The following is a 20,011-nucleotide window of genomic DNA, read 5'->3' as shown; positions in this document are numbered from 1 at the left end:
TGCAAATCAAAACAACTCTGAGGTACCACATCTCACAGGTCAGATTGGCTAAAATGACAAAACAGGAAAATGATAAATGCTGGAGAGGATGTGGAAAAATTGGAACACTAATACATTGCTGGTGGAGTTGTGAACTGATCCAACCATTCTGTAGAGCAATCTGGAACTATACCCAAAGGGTTATAAGTAATTTTATATCCTTTGACCCAGCAATACCACTTCTAGGGTTGTATCCCAAAGAGATCACAGAAGCCAGAAGACCCATATGTACAAAAATATAGCAGCTCTTTTTGTGGTGGCAAAGAATTTGAAATTAAGAGGATGCCCATCAATTGAGGAATGGCTAAACAAGTTATGATATATGAATGTAATGGAATACTATTGCGCCACAAGAAATGAAGAGCAGATGGACTTCATATCTACCTGGAAAGGCTTATATGAACTGATGTTGAGTGAGAAGAGCAGAACCAGGAAAAATTTGTACACCATTACAGATACAACATAAGTGTGATGACCAACTTTGATAGACCGGACTCTTCTCAGAAATGCAGGGCTATAAGTAAACTCCAAAAGACTCATGATGGAGAGAGATGTCTACATTTTAGAGAAAGAACCAGAAAGAACAGAGTTTGAATGCAGATTGAAGCAAATTACCTGCTCTCTTTCTCTTTCTTGTTTGGTTTGGTTTCTTCTTTCCCATTGTTCACTCCATCCATTACAACCATTACTTCTTTACAACCTGACCAATGTCTAATGTGAAAGTATCTACAGATCCTATGCCTGATTGTATGCTGCCATGGGGGAGGGGGGAGAGAAAATTTGAAACTCAGAGAACTGGGGAGCTGAATCTTGTAAACTCAAACGAACAAATTAATTGCAATTTGTTGTAAATGAACAAATTAATAAAGACAAAGAAAAAAGAAATAAAAGAACTATTTATTCATATCCTTTGACCATTTTTCTGTTAAGGAATGGCTAGATCAATGACTACTTAATAATCAAATAGCAATAGTCCTTTTAGCACTAATCCTTGACTCCCTCTTAGTATTTGACAGTTTTGAATGTCACTTCCTCCTTCAAGCCTTTTCCCACCTAACTTCCTTGACACAATGGTGTCCTGGTTCTTTTCCTGTGTCTCTCTGGCCATCCTTTTCCTTTCTCCTTAGCTTTAGTCTAGCACCCACATTTTATGGTTAGACATGTCCACCTGGATGTCCTCCCAACTCAAACTCACTTTGTCTTAAACTGAAGTTATCTCTTCTTAAAAACCAATTCTCCATCTAGACTTTCATATCTGTGACAGATACCACCATTCTCTCAACCCAGCACTTCCCAATCCTCTTGGTTCTTTTTTCATAATTCTTGCAGCCCTCCCCCCCACCTTTGTCCAATCCTATTGTCTAGTCTAGTCGATCACCAAATTCCTAAACTGTGGCAGTGACATCAGTTTTCCATTTCCAGATATTCCTTGTCATTCTACCAGGATGATGGAGTATAGGAGAGATTATCTGGTTTTATCTGAGTACTTGACTGTGTTTATACAGCTCTGACTGACAGCTATGAGAGAAGGGCCAGCTTCACATGCATAGCTCAAGGCCCACATCACTTCAGGATCTTTACTTTATATTCACTAAGCCACATCCTAGCCTACCCTCGTGGAAGCTTCAATACATGAGTCTTCCCTTTTAAAATAAGGTCTTAGATTTTGGTTCACTTTTGTTTCTTTTGACAAAACCACTATTCCTGTTAAATAGTGTAATCTTTTTTTTTAATGTGAAAAAATTATTTGGTTTTTCTATCATAACTAAGGATACATTTACAAATGTGAACTTGCTATCCTACTGCATGCTTCATTTTATGATATTTAGATCTATCTGGAAAGAGGCTTACTTATATCTTTTTTTGTGTGTGTAATTATCATTCCAGTCAAAAAAGCATTTGTTAAATGCCTACTTTGTACCAGGCACTGTACTAAGTTAAAGATACAAAGAAGGGCAAACCATAGTCCTTGTCTCACTGGATCACAAACTATAGCGGGTGAAGGAAGGTGTAGGGATGCTTAAAGATGTAAAAAGACCAAATAGATCCTAGAGCTGATAGAAAACATTTGGAGTTTTTTGAGTAGGGAGATGACACAGACCTGTGCTTTAGTAGCTGATGAAGGTGGCTTGGAGTGAGGGTAGGCAGATTCACCAGCAGGCTATTGCAGTAGCCCAGGAATGAGGTGATGAGGGACCACACTAGAGAGCTGGCAGCATCAGAGGATAGAAGAGGACATCTAAGAGATGTCCAAAAGGTGAAATGGACAGGCATTGGGAATAGGGAAGTTTGGAAGGGGTAGGGTTTGGGAGTTAAGAACCTAACTTCTGATATGTCCTGACTGCTTGCAGTATTTTCTCCTTGACCTGGGAACTCTGGAATTTGGCTATAATACTCCTAGGAGTTTTTTTGGAATCTTTTTCAAGGGATGATCTGTGGGGGACAGCTAGTTGGCACAGTGAATAGAGCACCAGCCCTGAAGTCAAGAGGAGCTGAGTTCAAATCCAGCCTCAGACTTTTAACACACTTACTAGCCATGTGACTTTGGGCAAGTCACAACCCCAATTGCCCTACAAAAAAAAAAATTTAAAAAAAAGAGATGATCGGCGAATTCTTTCAATTTCTATTTTGCCCTCTGGTTCTAGAATATCAGGGCAGTTTTCCTTGAGAATTTCTTGCAAAATGGTGGCTAGGCTCTTTTTTTTATCATGGCTTTCAGGTAGTCCAATAATTTTTAAATTATCTCTCCTAGATCTGTTTTCCAGGTTTTTCCAATGAGATGTTTCACATTGCCTTCTATTTTTTCATTTGTTTAGATCTGCTTTATAGTATCTTGATTTCTCATAAAGTCATTAGCTTCCAATTGCTCTCATCATATTTTGAAGGAGTTATTCTCTTCAGTGAGTTTTTGAAATTCCTTTTCCATCTGGCAAATTCAGCTTTTTAAGGCATTCTTACTGGCTTTTTGAGCCTCTTTTGCCATTTGAGTTAGTCTATTTTTAAGGTGTTATTTTCTTCAGTGTATTTTTGGGTCCCCTTTAGCAGGCTGTTGACTTGCTTTTCATTATTTTCTTGCATCATTCTCATTTCTCTTCCCAATTTTTCCTCCAGTTCTCTTACTTGAGTTTCAAAAATCTTTCTTGAGCCCCTCCATGGCCTGTAACCAGTTCAAGTTTTCTTGGATGCTTTTGATGTAGGAGTTCTGACTTCTGTCTTCCTCCCACTCCATGCCTTGATCCTTTTTGTCCCCAAAAAAAGTAATCTATGGTTTGATTACTTTTCCTGGGCTTGCTTATCTTGCCAGTCAATTACTTGACTTTTGAGCACTTTGCCACAGTAGAACTCCATTCCAGAATGGAGAGAGCTTCATCCCAAATCGCTGGGGTTTTGACAGATGCTGAAGCTATTGGGAGGATACCCTCTCTACAGATACTACAAGCTCTGGCTCACTGGTCACACACCCCAGGACCACCACCTAAGACCGTAATCCAGATCCAAGCAGGTTAAAGCAAGAGTAATTACCCTCTGAATGGTCGCTTGGTCCCCCTGCAATCTGTAAGCCAGGAGCTCCTGAGACAGCTAGGCAATGGCGGCTGCACAGCCATTGGTCCTCCACCGCTTCTCGCCCTAGGGGCAGGGGCTGAACTGACCTCTTGTTCCCACAAAGTTCCACACTGACCTTTTACTTTCTTTTTGACATTTATAGGTTGATAATTCTGGAAACTGCCACAGCTGCTGGTGATTTTCTCTCCTGAAGGCTGGTCAGGGCCACGCTGGGGCCGGGAACCATGCGGCTCACATGGGGCTGCACTCAGCTCCCAGCCTGGTGCGATAGATCCTTCCTGTCGGCCTGCCAGGCTTCTTTCAGTGGGAGCTTTGCTTCTTTTTGTCTCTTTGTGGGTTCTGTAACTCTAAAGTTAGTTTAGATTCATTTTTTTTACATGTATTGGAAGTAATTGGAGGGGAGCGTGCACCAAGTTTGTGCTTCTACTCCATCATCTTGGCTCTGCCCCCCCTGATATTTCTATAATACAGGAGTTCACAAATTCGACTTCAGTTGATCATTATTCTTTCATAGCAGAGAAATTTCTGTTTTGCATTTCTGGTGATTCAACATGTACTTGTTCCTTTGGCCTAGAATGCTCTTTTCTCTCTTTGTTGCTACCTCTTCTTTGACATTCCTTCTCCCATATTTCTGCACCAACCTTCTAATACTATATATCACTTTGTAACTGACATGCTTTCTTATATATTCTATTCATACTCTAAATATTGTGTAGTATGTAAGATATTTGCATATGTATATTATTACATATATATTGCATGATATATGTTGCTACATGTGCATAGACCTTGTGCTAGGTTATGAGCCTTTTGTGGGCAAGGACCATTGCTAAATTACTTTATGCCTTCCTCAGAACCTAGCACAATGTTTTGTTATTAGTAACCCCTTAGTAAATGACTTTTGAGAGAATGAATGGTGTTTGAGAGGTGGCCTGATGGATTATTATTTATTGTATACTTAGTAATGGTGGAATGGTGCCAGAGAGAGTATAATTTTATGTGCATTTTTCCTGAAACTTTTCATTATATCTTTTAGGGATTTATTTGACAAATATCTTGAAAACAGAAGAAGGCAATCCTGAGGTTTTGAAAAGACATGGAAAAGAACTTATAAACTTTAGCAAAAGGAGAAAAGTTGCAGAAATAACAGGAGAGATACAGCAGTACCAAAATCAGCCATATTGTTTGCGAGTGGAATCTGATATCAAAGTAAGTTAATTTAGTTGGAGATGAATAATTTTGGCTAAGTTAGGAGGGACATGACTGTCAAATAGAGCTTAGACATTCCTGTCTAAAGCTTTCCTTGAGCACTTTGTAAGTAGCTGTACTTAACTATTGGAAGAAGCAGAATCATGTTTATCTTTATAGCCACAATTGCAGAGTGACATGTGGAGTGCTGTGTTCAGTTCTGAGTACAGTATCTTTGGAAAGGACACTTTGACCGGGCAATGGAATGGTGATGGCCCTTGAGTTTATTATCAGCCCTCTGAGGAACTAATAGTTATCTGTTACAAATAACGTTTGAAGGACTGCCACGTGGGAGATGAACTAGATTTTTTTCTGCTTGGCCACAGAGGGCAAAAATAGAAACAGTGGCTTGAAGCTTCAAAGATGTGAGTTTAGGCTTGTAAAGAAAAACTTCCTAAGAGAGCTATCCAGAAGTAGAATGGGCTTCCTAGAAAAGGAATTGTTCCCCCTCATTTGGGGTCTTAAAGCAAAGCCTGAATGATCACTTATTGGGTATGAGAATTGTTTTTTGCTTTTTCTGGAGGAGGGAAGGCAGGGCAATTGGGGTTAAGTGACTTGCCCAAGGTCACACAGCTAGTACTTGTTTGAGGCTGGATTTGAACTCAGGTCCTCCTGACTCCAGGGCTGGTGTTCTATTCACTGCGCTACCTAGCCACCCCAGCATATGAGAATTCTAAAGAAAATTATTTTTCAAGTATACATTGTACTAGATTACCATTGAAATCCCTTAAAATTATTTTCTTTTTTTTTTTTTCCTTTTGGTCAAGGCAGTTGGGGTTAAGTGACTTGCCCAGTCACATAACTAGTAAGTGTCGGGTGTTTGAGACTGGGTTTGAATTCAGGTCCTCCTGACTCCAAGGCTGATACTCTATCCACTGTACCACCTAGTGATCCTGAAATCCTTTACAACTCTGAAATTTTGTAATTCTATGATGAAGATTGAGTTTATGGTTCTTTATGAGAGTATTTTCTTGGGAGAGGCATGGGGAACCATAAGGAGAGAATGGAGGATGTTAGAAAAATAAACCTTCCTTCAGATTATTCTGTATTCTCTTGAGTTTAAAATTTCAACAGTTAATGAAAAGCCTAGTGATACATTTGTTTTCATCTTCTTATATTCCAGAGATTCTTTGAAAATTTGAATCCAATGGGAAATAGCATGGAAAAAGAATTCACAGATTATCTTTTCAACAAGTCACTGGAAATTGAACCAAGAAACCCTAAGCCTCTACCAAGATTTGTAAGCACACAGATAAAAATATACCTAGAATTCTAAACATTTTAAATAGTATTTCTCTGTAGCATATTATGTAATTATTGTGGTTTTTTTTTTTTTGCTTTTATTTTTGGAGGGGCAATTTGGGCTAAGTGACTTGCCCAAGGTCACATGGCTAGTAAGTGTTAAATGTCTGAAGCTGGATTTGAACTCAGATCCTCCTGACAACAGGGTCAGTGCTCTATTCACTGCGCCACCTAGCCACCCCATAATTATTGTATTTTCAAACAGATGAGATAATAAGAGATACTGATCCATTTGGCAGAAATAGCAGGTGTTATTATAAATGTGAAAGACAGGCCCTTTCACTTATTTGTGGGAATATTCACATTAGTCTGGGCAAAGATTAATTTGATAGACAAATCATCAGAGTAACAGACTCTCACTGGATTGTACCTTTTAAAGAACAAGAAATGTATACTATTATAAGTTACAAGTAAAAGAGTAAAAAATCAAAATTCCTACAGTAAAGAATGAACAAAAGTATAAAGCAATAACCCAGAAAATATTTAGGGTTGACTAAAGTTTTACTTCCAGTTTCTTGTTATTGCTTAGCCAAATCTAGTCATACTTCATGTACAGCATCCTCACATTTTCAAAATACAGCTGAGAACCAGGAAGCAAACAAAAAAGACTTCTGAGTATCTAAGATGAGATACAAAGTCATCACTAAATTGGTGGCTCTCCAATTTCCTTTGCTTGTGATACAATAGTAATATTCAATTGCAGCACATTATAAGAGAGTCTAGAGACTCTTGCACGCACCTGAGATTACAAGTATTAAGTCCCATACAATGTGTGGCACAGTCAGTGTGACTAGAGACAACCCTTTGAGAAATATTGCCCTGAACATTTATTTTACTCATAGAAAAATCCCTCATGCCATCACTCAAAACCTGTTTACTCTCATTCCCCATCTAGTTCTGGCAACCTTGCTTATCTGGTGTCTAGGGCTACAATAGATTAGAAACATCAAGGTAGGAAGGAGTTACTGGTAAATGTATTGACAGAAGCAAGAAGTGACAGCTAACTGCTTGAAATTAAGAAAGATAGGGGCAGCCAGGTAGCACAGAGAGTAAGCGCACCGGCTCCAGTGTCGGACTGACCTGGAGATTGAATCCCAGGCTCAGACACTTAGCACCCACCCAGAAACACCTGGCCCTGTAACCTTGAGCAAGTTACTTAACCCAATTGCTTAGGGGCGGTCAGGTGGCTCAGCGAGTAAAAGCACTGGCTCCAGTGTCGGGATGACCTGGATCAAATCCGGGCTCACATTCTCAGCACCACACCCTGAAATAACTGGCCGTGTAACCTTGAGCAAGTTACTTAACCCTGATTGCTTTAAAAAAAAGAAAGAAAGAAATTAAGAAAGATAAATTACAGTCAGATTAGTGAGAAAATAAAACAAATTAGAGAATCTGCATCAATTCTTCATGAACACCCTTAACACTTGTCCCTATACCTGGTTCTTCCATCACCACAGATGTGGGTGGTGTGCTTTGATTGTGATCATTCAGTCCTGACCTGGGACATAGGAGGACAGAGATAAGAGGTACAGCAGACAGTTACCAGTCATTTCACAATATCTAGAACATCACTTTATTTTTGTACTGCGTGTGCTATAATAATCAACATCCATCAAGATAATCCTCAATCATAATGAAAAGGTTATTTATGTTCAAAGAATTCTGTTGGGGTTTTTTTATATTTAAGAAATTAGTTATGCTAGCTGGAAAACTTGATTATCCAGGATATCTTTTTCTCCATGGCTTCTAGAAAGTTTTATTCTAATTGAATAACAGAAAAATCTCTTTAGATTTACCCAAATTAATCATTTTCTTAGATTGTTTTACTTTTTTCCTATACTATACTGGGATTTGTCTACTACTATGGTAGGGCATAATTTGTCCATGCACACCCAAAAGTCCCTATTTTTTTTATTTTCTGACATCATTTGCCACAGAACTGGCACAAAATGTTTCCATTTTCTCCAGGCTAGTCAGTATTTCTGTAACTCTACCTTTTTACCCTTCATCCCTGATCTGTCATTATCAATGCAATATATGTGATGTAACTTTCAGACTAATCCTTATTCTACTTTGCATATATCATATATTGTTTATTTAGATCTTTGTATTTTAGTGCTTTAATAAAGTGACATGTTTGCTTTTGTTGGGTCTACAGCCAAAAAAGTACAGTTATCCCCTTAAGTCTCCTGGTGTTCGTCCATCAAACCCAAGACCAGGTACCATGAGACACCCCACACCACTGCAACAGGAGCCAAGGAAGATTAGTTATAGTCGGATACCTGAAAGCGAGACGGAAAGTACAGCATCTGCACCTAATTCTCCAAGAACACCATTAACACCTCCGCCTGCCTCTGGTGCTTCCAGTACCACCGACGTGTGCAGTGTGTTTGACTCTGATCATTCAAGCCCTTTTCACTCAAGTACGTGCTAAAACTACAAATTCCTTAAAGTCCTTGGAAACATTACACATGGATGATAAACCTTCTTTTCTAATGAAAAAAAGCTTGAGAAACTTTGTAGCTGATATTTATATAGTGCTTTAAGATGTGTAAAGTGCTTTGCAAATTATTATCTTATTTGGCATAAATAAGCATACTTCACAGTTTGTGCAACATCCTTAAAAATCTCAAGTAAACCCTACAGTAATATTGTGTATGCCATCCATAACACAGTCCAGGTGGTCAGCTACATTTGGCAATAGTGTTGGTGTCCCCAACAGGACCACACAACCACCCCCCTCCCCAAGATCAATCATCATTGCTACATTGCTTACTATATGTGTATAAAGTGTTCCTTTGGAACCAAATGATTCTCTCACTCATACTTCACTTCATGTCACTGAGCCAATTAATGATATTAGATGGAATGTGTCTGTAATGTGACTTTCATATCAGTCAAATCTGGTAGCAAAGCATAAATGGTGTTACAGTGAAGATCTATATGACTGACATTCCAAACTCCAGCAAATTTCAGAACAGTGAAATTGCAGTTCAGCAAAGAGAAAAGAATCATCTCAGAACTCCTTGAAATTTATCATAGCAATGAGTAAATAAATTGATAAATTGTGCAGCAGCCTGGCAGTTTAAACCACATTAGATAATTTGTTTTCTTTGTGTTCCTTTGGAAATAACTGCAGTTCCACAGCCAGAAGGAAATTAGAAAATTCTTTTTTTTTTCTTTTATTTTTAAAATTTTATTTTAAAAAAAAATTTTCATTTTTAGCATTCCCCTTTTTTTTTGCTTTTCAGAAGGGGCAGGGGAGGGCAATTGGGGTTAAGTGACTTGCCTAAGGTCACACGGCTAGTTTTTGTGTTAAGTGTCTGAGGCCGGATTTGAACTCAAGTCCTCCTTACTCCAGGGCCAGTGCTCTATTCACTACCCCACCTAGCCATCCCCATAGCATTCCCTTTTATAAGATTTTGAGTTCTAAATTTTTCCCCTCTCTTTCTCCTCCCCCTTCTCCAAGATGGCATGTAATCTGATATAGGTTATACATATATAATTATATTAAACTTATTTCTACATTAGTCATGTTCTGAAAGAAGAATCAGAACAAAAGGGAAAAACCACAAGAAAGAAAAAACAAAAAAGAGAAAATACTATGCTTACATCTGCATTTGATCTCCATAGTTCTTTCTCTGGATGTGGATAGCATTTTCCAAAACATGAGCCTCTTGGGATTGTCTTAGATCATTTCATTGCTGAGAAGAACCAAGTCTAACAAAGTCAGTCATCACACAGTGTTGTTACTATGTTCAGTGCTGTGGTTCTGTTCACTTCACTCAGCATCAGTTCATGCAAATCTTTCCAGGTTTTTCTTTTTCTTCTTCTTTTGTCTTTTTGGAGTGGGGAAGGCAGGGCAATTGAGGCTAAATGATTTGCCCAAGGTCACACAGCTAGTAAGTGTTAAGTGTCTGAGACTGGATTTGAACTTAGGTCTTCCTGACTCCAGGACTGGTGCTGTATTCACTGAGCCACCTAGTTGCCCCTCCAGGTTTTTCTGAAATCTGTCTGCTCACCATTTCTTATGAAACAATAGTATTCCATTACATTCATATTCCACAACTTGTTCAGCCATTCCCCAAATAGAAAATTCTTGAAACATGCTGTCATCTTCAGTCTGTTTAAAGTTTGTGCCTTTTTCCAGTGTAACCAGTGTAGCTAAATTCTCCTAGCTCTAGACTCAAGAGGTCAAAAGCAACACAGAGTCCTTTTTGCCTATCCATCCCCATCTCCCCTACAGCACTTGTTAAGTGCTATCCTATCTGGTCTTCATCCTATTTGCTTAAATTTTCAAAATATCCATCCATGTGTATCTACTTGCTACCTGTAAACATTTGGAGAGGCCATCCTACATAACTAGAACACGCTATTTCCTGTGATAACTCCAAAGAAATTTCCTAGAGTCTTTCAAACATCTATCAAAAACTCTTCAATGACCACATGTCAATCTTTCTTTAGAAAATGTACCCCCAAATTCCAGAAATTCTAGATGTACACTTCTTCCTCCCCTCCCTCAGTCCTATCAGCAAGAACCAGGATTCCCTCAATTTCAAAGTACTGCTAGTAGGTAGTGCCTGGGGCAGGGACTTGGTGAGGGTTAAGATGGAAGTGCTCTGAGATGAGGAGCAAGGTGACCGGTTCAGCTGGGTGTGCAGAAGCTAAGATAGATAAAGGAATTAGAGGGGATTCAAAGTGGGATAGTAAAGACAGTAAAGCAGCTACTTGAAAGGGCAAAGAAAGTTGGCAAAAGTGGTTTTAGAGTAGACTCTACCTCCTGTCCCTCTTGCCCTCTCCTTCCTAACAAGACTGTTGTTAGTGACGGGACTCCTGTCTCCTCCATTTTCTTCCCTTTAATTTTAAACTTTTCTTTTGCTACTACTGTTGTACATAGGGAAGGCTGAGGACAAAAAATTGGGCAAGGGAGAATGGAACTGAAGAACGTATGATGGAAGGTTGTGGGGAGGGTTTTTTTCTCCCTTTTTCCACATCTCTCCAACTGCCAACTGGCCAACATGAGTTGTACTTAAAGTTGATATGGGACTGGGCTGAGATATTTGTGGACAAGTTGGATGGGGAAGGATACCAGATGGCTCTGGGTTTCACAGGAATAAGATGAAAGAGGAAAGGACTATTCTTCATGTCACATACCTGGGATAACTTAAGACATGCTGAAACTGAATACTGACATTTCTTATTTAATTTTTCCCCCCTTTTGAGCCTATTGGTGAAATTTAATTTTATGACCATCTTAAAGTTCTTAATAGTAACTTCTAAATTAAATTAATACCTGTCATAACTTAAACCTCCATACTAGCTTTAATAATATTAGGCCTACATTCTTAATTTGCATCAGAGTGTATTCTGTGAATTAAAACATCAGTTTTCAAAACTGTATTAAATGATTAAATTTATCAAACAGTAAAATTTCTGATGGTCTATCTAGGATTTGTTCATCTATCACACTGGTTCTCTTCCTGGGCAAGTTAGTTTTGCCACATAATGGCTTCTTACAACATGTTCTTAATTTCAAGCATAAGATTCATCCAGTCAGTGTTTTAGTGCCTACTGTTTGCAAACAGTATATTAGTTGTTGTATAAGGTACAAAGATATATTAATACATATCTCCCTGAGAGGGATTTATATTTTCTTCAGAGATGCACATAGATTCAGACTTGAAAGAGTGAATCATCAGGAGAGCTGGATTGGATCAGAGAGGAGATGGGTTATTTTTTAGAGAGAGAAGGATAATGACACAATGAAAGTGGTATTGAAGGAATAAATCTGGTAGTGATATGTAGTAGCAAGTTTAGAAAGTGAGAGAAAAACAGGAACCACTCTTTCTTTTGCTTCTTCTTTTTTCTCCACTATGGAAGATGAGCTTTCAAAAATCATTAGAAGCCACAAAAAGTTGGAAGTGTTAAAATCAGTGAACCCAAGTCACCAAACCCAGACAAACTACTACACCTCTGAATACTTGAAAGAATTGGTATATTGGATGGCTGAGCCACTGCTAATCATTATTTAAATACTGTCATGAATAAAAAGTCCCACAGAACAGAAAGAGGCCAATGTTATCTTGATTCCCAAAGCACAGCTCTTGCCATTCCCTTCCCTGCTCAAGGGTCAGTAGTGACCATCTAAAATATGTGCGATAACATACAAATCTCACCTTTTTTAAATGAAGCAAACATTTATCAAAAGATTGAAGGAAATAAAATAGAGCTGCTAGCATAGCTCTTAGGAAAAAAGGAAACTTTACCCTGAGCAGCCATTTCCCAAAGATTTATATAGTATCTCAGTCTCTTCATCATGACCAACCAGGGTTCCCAGCAAGGGCTTTCTTCTTTTCACAGCTCTGAATGTATTTCAACAGGTGATAATCTCTAAGAATAGATCATGGTAGATAAGTCTTTTATTTTCTTTTTTACAGGGTTACTAAATCAGAGGAATGCTATACACAGAGTATGCCTAGATTTATACAAGTCTTTTGACAAAGTCTTTCATGGGGAAAGACTTGTTGCAGACAAGAAGGAGAGATGTGGCCTATATGACAACACATTTAGATGCTTTTAGAACCAGTTGAAATATTAGACCCAAAGTATAGACTCAAAGGGTAGATATCAACGTGGAGGGAAGGTGTTACTAGAAGTTACAGAGAGGCTTAATGTAGAGTGGCCCAAGAGTTAAACCCTTTCAAGGTAGTGGTGGAGACAGCTAGGTGGCACAATAGATAAAGTGCCACCTAGACTCATCTTCCTGAATTCAAATCTGACCTCAGATACTTCCTAGCTGAATGACCCTGGGCAAGTCACTTAACCCTGTTTGTCTCAGTTTTCTCATCTATAAAATGGGCTGGAGAAGGAAATGGCAAACAACTCCTGTATCTTTGCCAAGAAAACCCCAAATAGAGTCACAAAGAGTCAGACACAATTGAAAAACAACTGAACTACAGCACAAGGTAGTGGGATTCCCCTTTACTGATAGTCTTCAAAGTTCAGAGATGATATTGAGAAGATTATTCTTCAAGCCCAGGTTGGAGTAGATAATCTCTAGGACTCATTCCATCTCTGATGTTATGTGATTTTATGATTTTTTTTTTTGGAGGGGGGAAGGCAGGGCAATTGGGGTTAAGTGACTTGCCCAAGGTCACACAGCTAGTAAGTGTTACATTTCTGAGGTCAGATTTGAACCCAGGTCCTCCTGACCCCAGGGCTGGTGCTCATTCACTACACCGCCTAGCTGCTCTAGTTCTATGATTCTTTATTAAATATTCATTTGTAAATAAGGGACTTGAACTCAGGAAGGTGTTCAGAATTGCAGTTATAATTTTGGAAATTACTTGTATGAAAGTTACATATACAGATCTGAAATATAATTGTTGCTGTATCTTAGCAGCCCTGTTCTACTATTGGTATATTCCATGTCATCCAAAGTAGTAATTCCCCAAAACACATAATTGTCTGCACTTTTCAGCGCATTATATTGTGTGCTAACTCATTGAGCTCCTGGGGCTTATTATAATTTAAATTTATAGTCCAGTCTTATGTTATACATCTCGATGTTTGTGGAAGTTGTGTATATATAGCATATTGAATGTTATTTTCTCACTCATTTCATTCATTTTAGAAATATGTTCCCAGAGGAAAAAAAAATATTGACCCAACTGACATTCTTGTCTAATATCATTCTGCCCTTATCTATAGTGTCTTAAGGCTTTTAATTCCATCACCCTGGTGGGGGGTTGGAGGGGGGAACCAAAACAAGGACTTATTTTGAATATTGTTGGATCAAGTTTCATGGGTTTTTCCTACACTGATGCAGAAAACAACCTTTTTATCTTGTATGATTTTTCTCTGTTTCCCTGAAAATCCTCCAAAGCAGCTTAGGGCTCTGAAGGCCTTACTTCTGTTCCTATAATATGTCAAGGGGTGCCATTGCATCACAGAACCTATCTATGATGTGATTCTTTTGGCTACATACCTGACCTGCTTTCTTTGCTGCTCATACACATCCTCATCATAGCCTTTTTCTTCACATATTTTATTCCAGCATTTTCAGAACCATCATACATTTTCATTTGCTGTCAGATTCTTTGTGATTTTAGTGTTTTAAGAATCTGGGTACATTTTGATGTCATATACGATGTCATCTTGGGGTGGGGAAAGTCTACTTGGAGATACAGTGAATTTGGAGAATCTCATCTTTATTCTTTTTGTCTATCTCCCTGTTAACACCCCATTTATAACTGTTCAGTCATCGTGGCTATTGATAACCATTCAGTGAATATTCTTTATCTTTTGAATTGTATCTTTCATAGTAATATGATTTTAATGGACAGGACAGATACCTTATCCAAGAAGAGTATTCAAGGATGCATTTTCTTTTTCTGGAGAATCAAATATTTCCTTAAATTAAAAAAAAAAAAGACGAAAGGATCCTGTATTCTCTATACCTCTCATGTCTATTTTGGGATCATAAAGATGTGATCTACTACAGAAAATTGTCTTCATAAATCTGCCTCTTACATTGATATTTTTGTGTGTGTGAGGAAACCCTAGCTACATGCATAATCCATTATTATAAAAATTTTAGAGTTTCTTTCAGAGGGTAATGAAGAAATATACTCTCTGTACTGTTTTCCACTCTTTTGAAATCTTCCCATCTTTGAGGGTCATCAAATTTCTTTAAAACTGTGTCATTTCCATTATATATTTCTATATTTATTTGGTCATCCTTCCCAACTAAATCTTCGTAAATGTCACTTTCTTATCTGGTACAGAAGTATTTGTGTCAAAATGTGGTTGACTCTACCATTGTTGCAAATGAGAATAGAGCACTACAAAAATGCCAATAGATCTGTTTCCTTTTGTGTCTTTGTGTTCCCAATTTCCTCTACTCTCATTGGAATTTGGCCCAACCTGGCCAGGTCTCCCATGAAGGTCTGTGTAGGCTTCCTTTCTCCTCTTGTTTTATGTGATAATATTTACATAGTTTTCCATCATCCTATAAAATGCTTATACTCCAAGGGGGCATTGCCTTTGCATTCTGTATCTCACCACTTCAGTGACTGAGACAATTTATGACTACTTTCAACCTCTTTTTATGTCCACAGTTTTCATCAGTTAAAAACTCTTTCTAGAAACAGTGATAAAATCAATGTCTTTACCTTTTCCCAATAGACCCCTTGTTAAATAGGTCAGGCTGGAGCTCTTGTGATTCCACAACCTTCCCGTATGGTTATTGTTTTTGACTTTTCCTTAAATCAAATAGCAACCTGGCTATAAGTAACTGATTCTGGAAATATTAACCAGTCGATTCCTATCTGTTAAGGTGAAGTGAGTTTCATGTTTCTTTTTGAAATTTTATTTGTTGCTCATTATGTCCATGCCTATAGGCATCCTGCTTGAAAGTATTTTTCATAATACCAACATAGTATGTGGCTTCTTTCCCTGTGTGTTTTTATATTGAAGTCACCAAGGATCAAGATATAAGCTAACTTATTTTGGAGAATCTTAAGTCCCTCTTAGAATTTCTCTAAATTCATCCTCTGCAATGAACATTGGTGCTATAGTTATTTTCATGCTCATATGAATAGATGAGCAAGTGTCCTAGGAAAAGATGTCTGCTAGCCATCATTCAATTTGGATGTACCATCTTCTGATTTCTTTTATAGTGAACATAATAGTATGAATATAGTTTAGTGCCTCCAGCATCGTGTCTACTTATTGGACAACAGACAAAGAGTACCAACAGTTAAATTAATATGAATCATTTCCTAGTGACCAGCCTTCAGATAAAAACCAACCTTTCCATTCTCTCAGGACAGCAAATACAGTCAAGAAGTTAATTAGTATTAAGCCAATTATATATGTGTACTCACTTAAAATATTTTTCTATAGTAAAATCATCATAATCTATCATTTGAATGGAAGGTAAGCTTGTTTCCCTTTGATTAGCAAAGCATTTCAGAGAAAGTTCAAATATTTTCAAATATTCCCACTGCAATCTTGTTTAAATACTTGATGATCAAGCTTTTTCTTTTTGGGTTTTTTTTTTGGAGGGGGGTAAGACAAGGCAGTTGAGGTTAAGTGACTTGCCCAAGGTCACACAGCTAGTAAGTATCAAGTGTCTGAGGCTGGATTTGAACTCAGGTCCTCCTGATTCTGGGGCTGGTGCTCTATTCACTGCATTACCTAAATGCCCCTAATCAAGCTTTCTCAAACACTCGAGTATCATTGAGCACTTTAGTAACTAATTTCTGGTTTATATGGTGAAAAATTGATGTAATAATTACAGATTTTGTTTGTTCATTAATCATGATCTTTACTAGTTTTGAACTAATATAAGTAAAAGTAGAAAAAAGTTATTTCTTTTTTAAAATCTTCTGTAATTTGAAACTTTAGCAAATTTAAACTGGTCTTTTCTCTGCTCAGTCTGGATCATTGAGGTTTTGCTCTGTTAGAAGATATTAGAAAGGAGTTCTAAACTCATCAGGGCTCTAGTGCTAACACTCTAGTACTGTACTTCAGGTACTTAGAATTTCCTTGCTAGAAGACTCTCCTGGAGAAGCCTTTTTTCAGGTACTTCTGGTCGATATAAGTTGTCTCTGAAAAATTTAGAGAGATAGTGATCATTTTAAGTGGATTTAACTCCCAAATCATTACCAATAATTTTATTTAATGATTACCTAATGACAAAAGTTCTAACACCTCTTCCCTGATAGCATTTATAATTCAAATACTACTATAAAAGCAGCCATCAGGCAATGAAATCAAATATACAAATCAGATCATTCTCCAAATTTGTGCTAGAATAAGTTTGCTTTATATAGAAACTGATTCTCTTTATGTAGCTTTTTTTTCTTTCACAAATTTCTTTTTTTTTTTTTAGCAATCGGGGTTAAGTAACTTGCTCAAGGTTACACGGCCAGGTATTTCTGGGTGGGTGCTAAGTGTCTGAGCCTGGGATTCGATCTCCAGGTTTTCTCAACACTGGAGCCGGTGCTCTTACTCGCTGTGCTACCTGGCCACCCCTTATGTAGTATTCTTTCTGAACAACTGCAGGCCCCTCGCAGGAATGGATGATGTTTTGATTTCATTTCCTGTGCCTCCTGCCTAGCAAAGTGCTGTGTGTACTACTGCAGTACTTCTGCTGAGATGACAGTATTGAGTTCATACCTACTTCATAAGAAGGATGGTTTTAAAATTAAAATCTGTAGAACTCCTTGAGCATCTTGAAGGTAGAAATCATTGAAATGAGAAGTAATACATCAGCATACATTTAAGAGTATCCAGTTGATCTGAAAAGAGAGTCTTGAAAAGAAAGCCTATAGAAATAGACTCATCTCTATAGGAAACTCAGGTTATTACTTTTTTTAAAAATCCACTGGAATTAATACAAGTAAATACTAAAGTTAAGTTCAGATGATAAAATGACTAAAATCAAGATAATACAAAAAGCCCAATTGTTTCGGTAACATTAAAAATTCATTCAAATCAACATACATAATTGGTTGTCAAGGCCTTCATTGTTACATAGCAAAAAAAATTCACACTGTCTTTTGAAGATTCATTCATTTAAAAATTGATTGAGAATTTTCAGGGTTCTGATTTCTAGGTACCATGAAATTTGGTAGCAGTGGTTCCTGGCTTACAGCTTCTTTTAAGTGAAGTCTTCCCCTATTATTTTACCCTTGATCATAGATTATTTACTTCAAGATTATTCAATATTATCTCTGTGAAAATTTCATTTTAAAAGCAAAATACTGAAGGGATTATTAAGTATAGTTACTTTTATTTGTAAAAGTACAGAATTTACAGGATTTGTGTACTCTGAGAGAAAAAAAATTACTAATAGCATTCATCATTAAAGACAGATTTAAAAATCATTCAGTAAAATCACAGTCATATGTGGTTCAAAGAGTAAATGTAAACTCTCAGTTTTTGCAAGTTGCATAATAATGGTTGTGAATAAGAATGTAGAGATTTCATTTGGAAGTTGTATTTTTTTTTTCAGAGATTGAAGCATGACCTCATAACTATATCTCTATAATAACTATGAATAGTTAACAATAAATGTTTTATTTCCCTTTTGGCCCATTGGCCGGATAGAGGATATTTTGCCCTAACCCTGGATACATTTCATATAAGTGACTATGACACCAAAAAGTTGATGTAACATATAGTCTCCAAATCCCTAATTAATTTTGTCCCTTTTTACCCCTAAAAAACAAGGTTTAACATTTTGGATACATATATTTGTACTATGAGCTAACATTATATTATTTAATATAGGCAATGATGATAGAATTTTTTTTTAATCATAAAATTCTTGACAAATTTCAGCGAAAAAAAATTCTCGTTTTTCTTGTTTCCTTTCACAGGCAGCGATACCATCTTTATCCAAGTTACACTGCCCCATGGCCCAAGTTAGTATATCTGGTTTAAGTCTCACCTGTAATACTTGCTATGGCTTTAGAACTCAAACCAAGTGTAACTTTTCCTGCTCAAACTTTCTTTGGGTCTGGCAATAGTACTACCTGGCTTATAACATCTTTTAAGTGAGGCCTCCCCCTATTCTTTTACCCTTTATCACAGATGATTCATTTTCCTCAATATTGCTGTAATTTACATGAAAATTTCATTTTAAATGCAAAATATTGAAGGGATATATTAAATATAGTTTTATTTTCAGAATACAGACATTTCAGTGGATTTGTGTACTCTACTTTGGGGAAAAAAAATAAAAGGATGACTAACAGTCATTTATCATTTACTAAACCAAAAGGGAGATTACTGTTAAGATAGCAAAGTTTATTAGAAAGATTACTACCCTGGAACTGGGTTTTAATTCTAATTCTGCCTTTTAAATACCTAGGTTTTAACCTCATATTTGCATATCTCAGTTTTTTTATTTAGATTTGAGACTGATAAATGCCCCTATATCATCACAGAATTATAATGAGGATAAATAAGATAATATTTATAGAAAATGCCTGAACAAGAAAGGGGTCAGAGTATTTTATTTGGAAGGAAATTAAGGCCTCAGGAAGTTAAGTGACTTGTCAAAGGTCTCTCAGGAAATAAATGGCACAGCCTGGAATCCTCTTGATGTTGGGACTAGAATTTTTTTTTTCACTATACCTTCCAGACTCTATAGAATCCAATCATTCTATGGTTTTTTTTTTAAATTGGTTTTAAGGAAATTACATGTTCTCAGTAAAATAACACTTAAAGTTACAAGCCCTAAGTTATAATCACGACAAAAGTTCCATTGTGACTTAACACTTTTAGTTATTATTTTAAGACAACTGACAGATCAATAAATCAGCTAATATAAAAATCAAGTAAGTGAAGACTTTCTCAGTATAAATTCTAGGCTCTGAAAAGGAGTTTAAAGATCATCTAATCTGACCTCATAATTTTGCAGATAGGGAAACTGAGGCCTAGGGGGATTATAATTTGAACAGTTACACAGATGCGATAGCCATGTAGCTAAATGAGCCAAACTTTACTTTTAAAATAAATTTATTAAACATGATAGTCTCTAAGAAAACATGTGATCAAGTAGAAATCATTATTATCAATATTAAATGTTCAACTTTGAATGCTAGAGAATACAAACAATGTAACTGCTTATCTAGAGAGTCATGGAATTTTATGGTTAGAGAGGACCATGGAAATCATCTCATCCAACCTCCTTGTCTAAAAATGAAGAAACTAAGCCCAGAGAAGACTCTGAACTTGCTATGGGTCATACATGTTGTGGAAGTGCCCAAACAAGAACCCAAGGAATGCCATCCAGTGTTCATCTCCCTCTATTGCCCTGCCTTTCCTTCCTTAAATATTTATA

General features: G+C 37.0%; 1 protein-coding gene across 2 annotated transcripts in view; it reads left to right on the top strand.

Annotated features, from left to right (window-relative positions):
* Positions 1-20,011, top strand: part of SOS1 (SOS Ras/Rac guanine nucleotide exchange factor 1) — a 206,784-nt gene that overhangs the window by 178,078 nt on the left and 8,695 nt on the right. Inside the window, exons 18-21 of one of the 2 annotated variants that reach the window (XM_069108617.1) lie at positions 4,640-4,812; positions 5,975-6,091; positions 8,312-8,576; positions 18,543-18,587. In XM_069108617.1, the coding sequence (XP_068964718.1) occupies positions 4,640-4,812; positions 5,975-6,091; positions 8,312-8,576; positions 18,543-18,587 (600 nt within the window). The remainder of the gene's footprint in view (positions 1-4,639; positions 4,813-5,974; positions 6,092-8,311; positions 8,577-18,542; positions 18,588-20,011) is intronic. The other variant, XM_069108616.1, reaches the window with a different exon arrangement.

This window comes from Petaurus breviceps, unplaced genomic scaffold, assembly GCF_028583685.1.
Source record: "Petaurus breviceps papuanus isolate PSGF00001 unplaced genomic scaffold, PetGlider_PUasm1.0 90407, whole genome shotgun sequence".
Classification (NCBI taxonomy): domain Eukaryota; kingdom Metazoa; phylum Chordata; class Mammalia; order Diprotodontia; family Petauridae; genus Petaurus; species Petaurus breviceps.
This window is presented reverse-complemented; position numbering and strand designations above follow the sequence as displayed.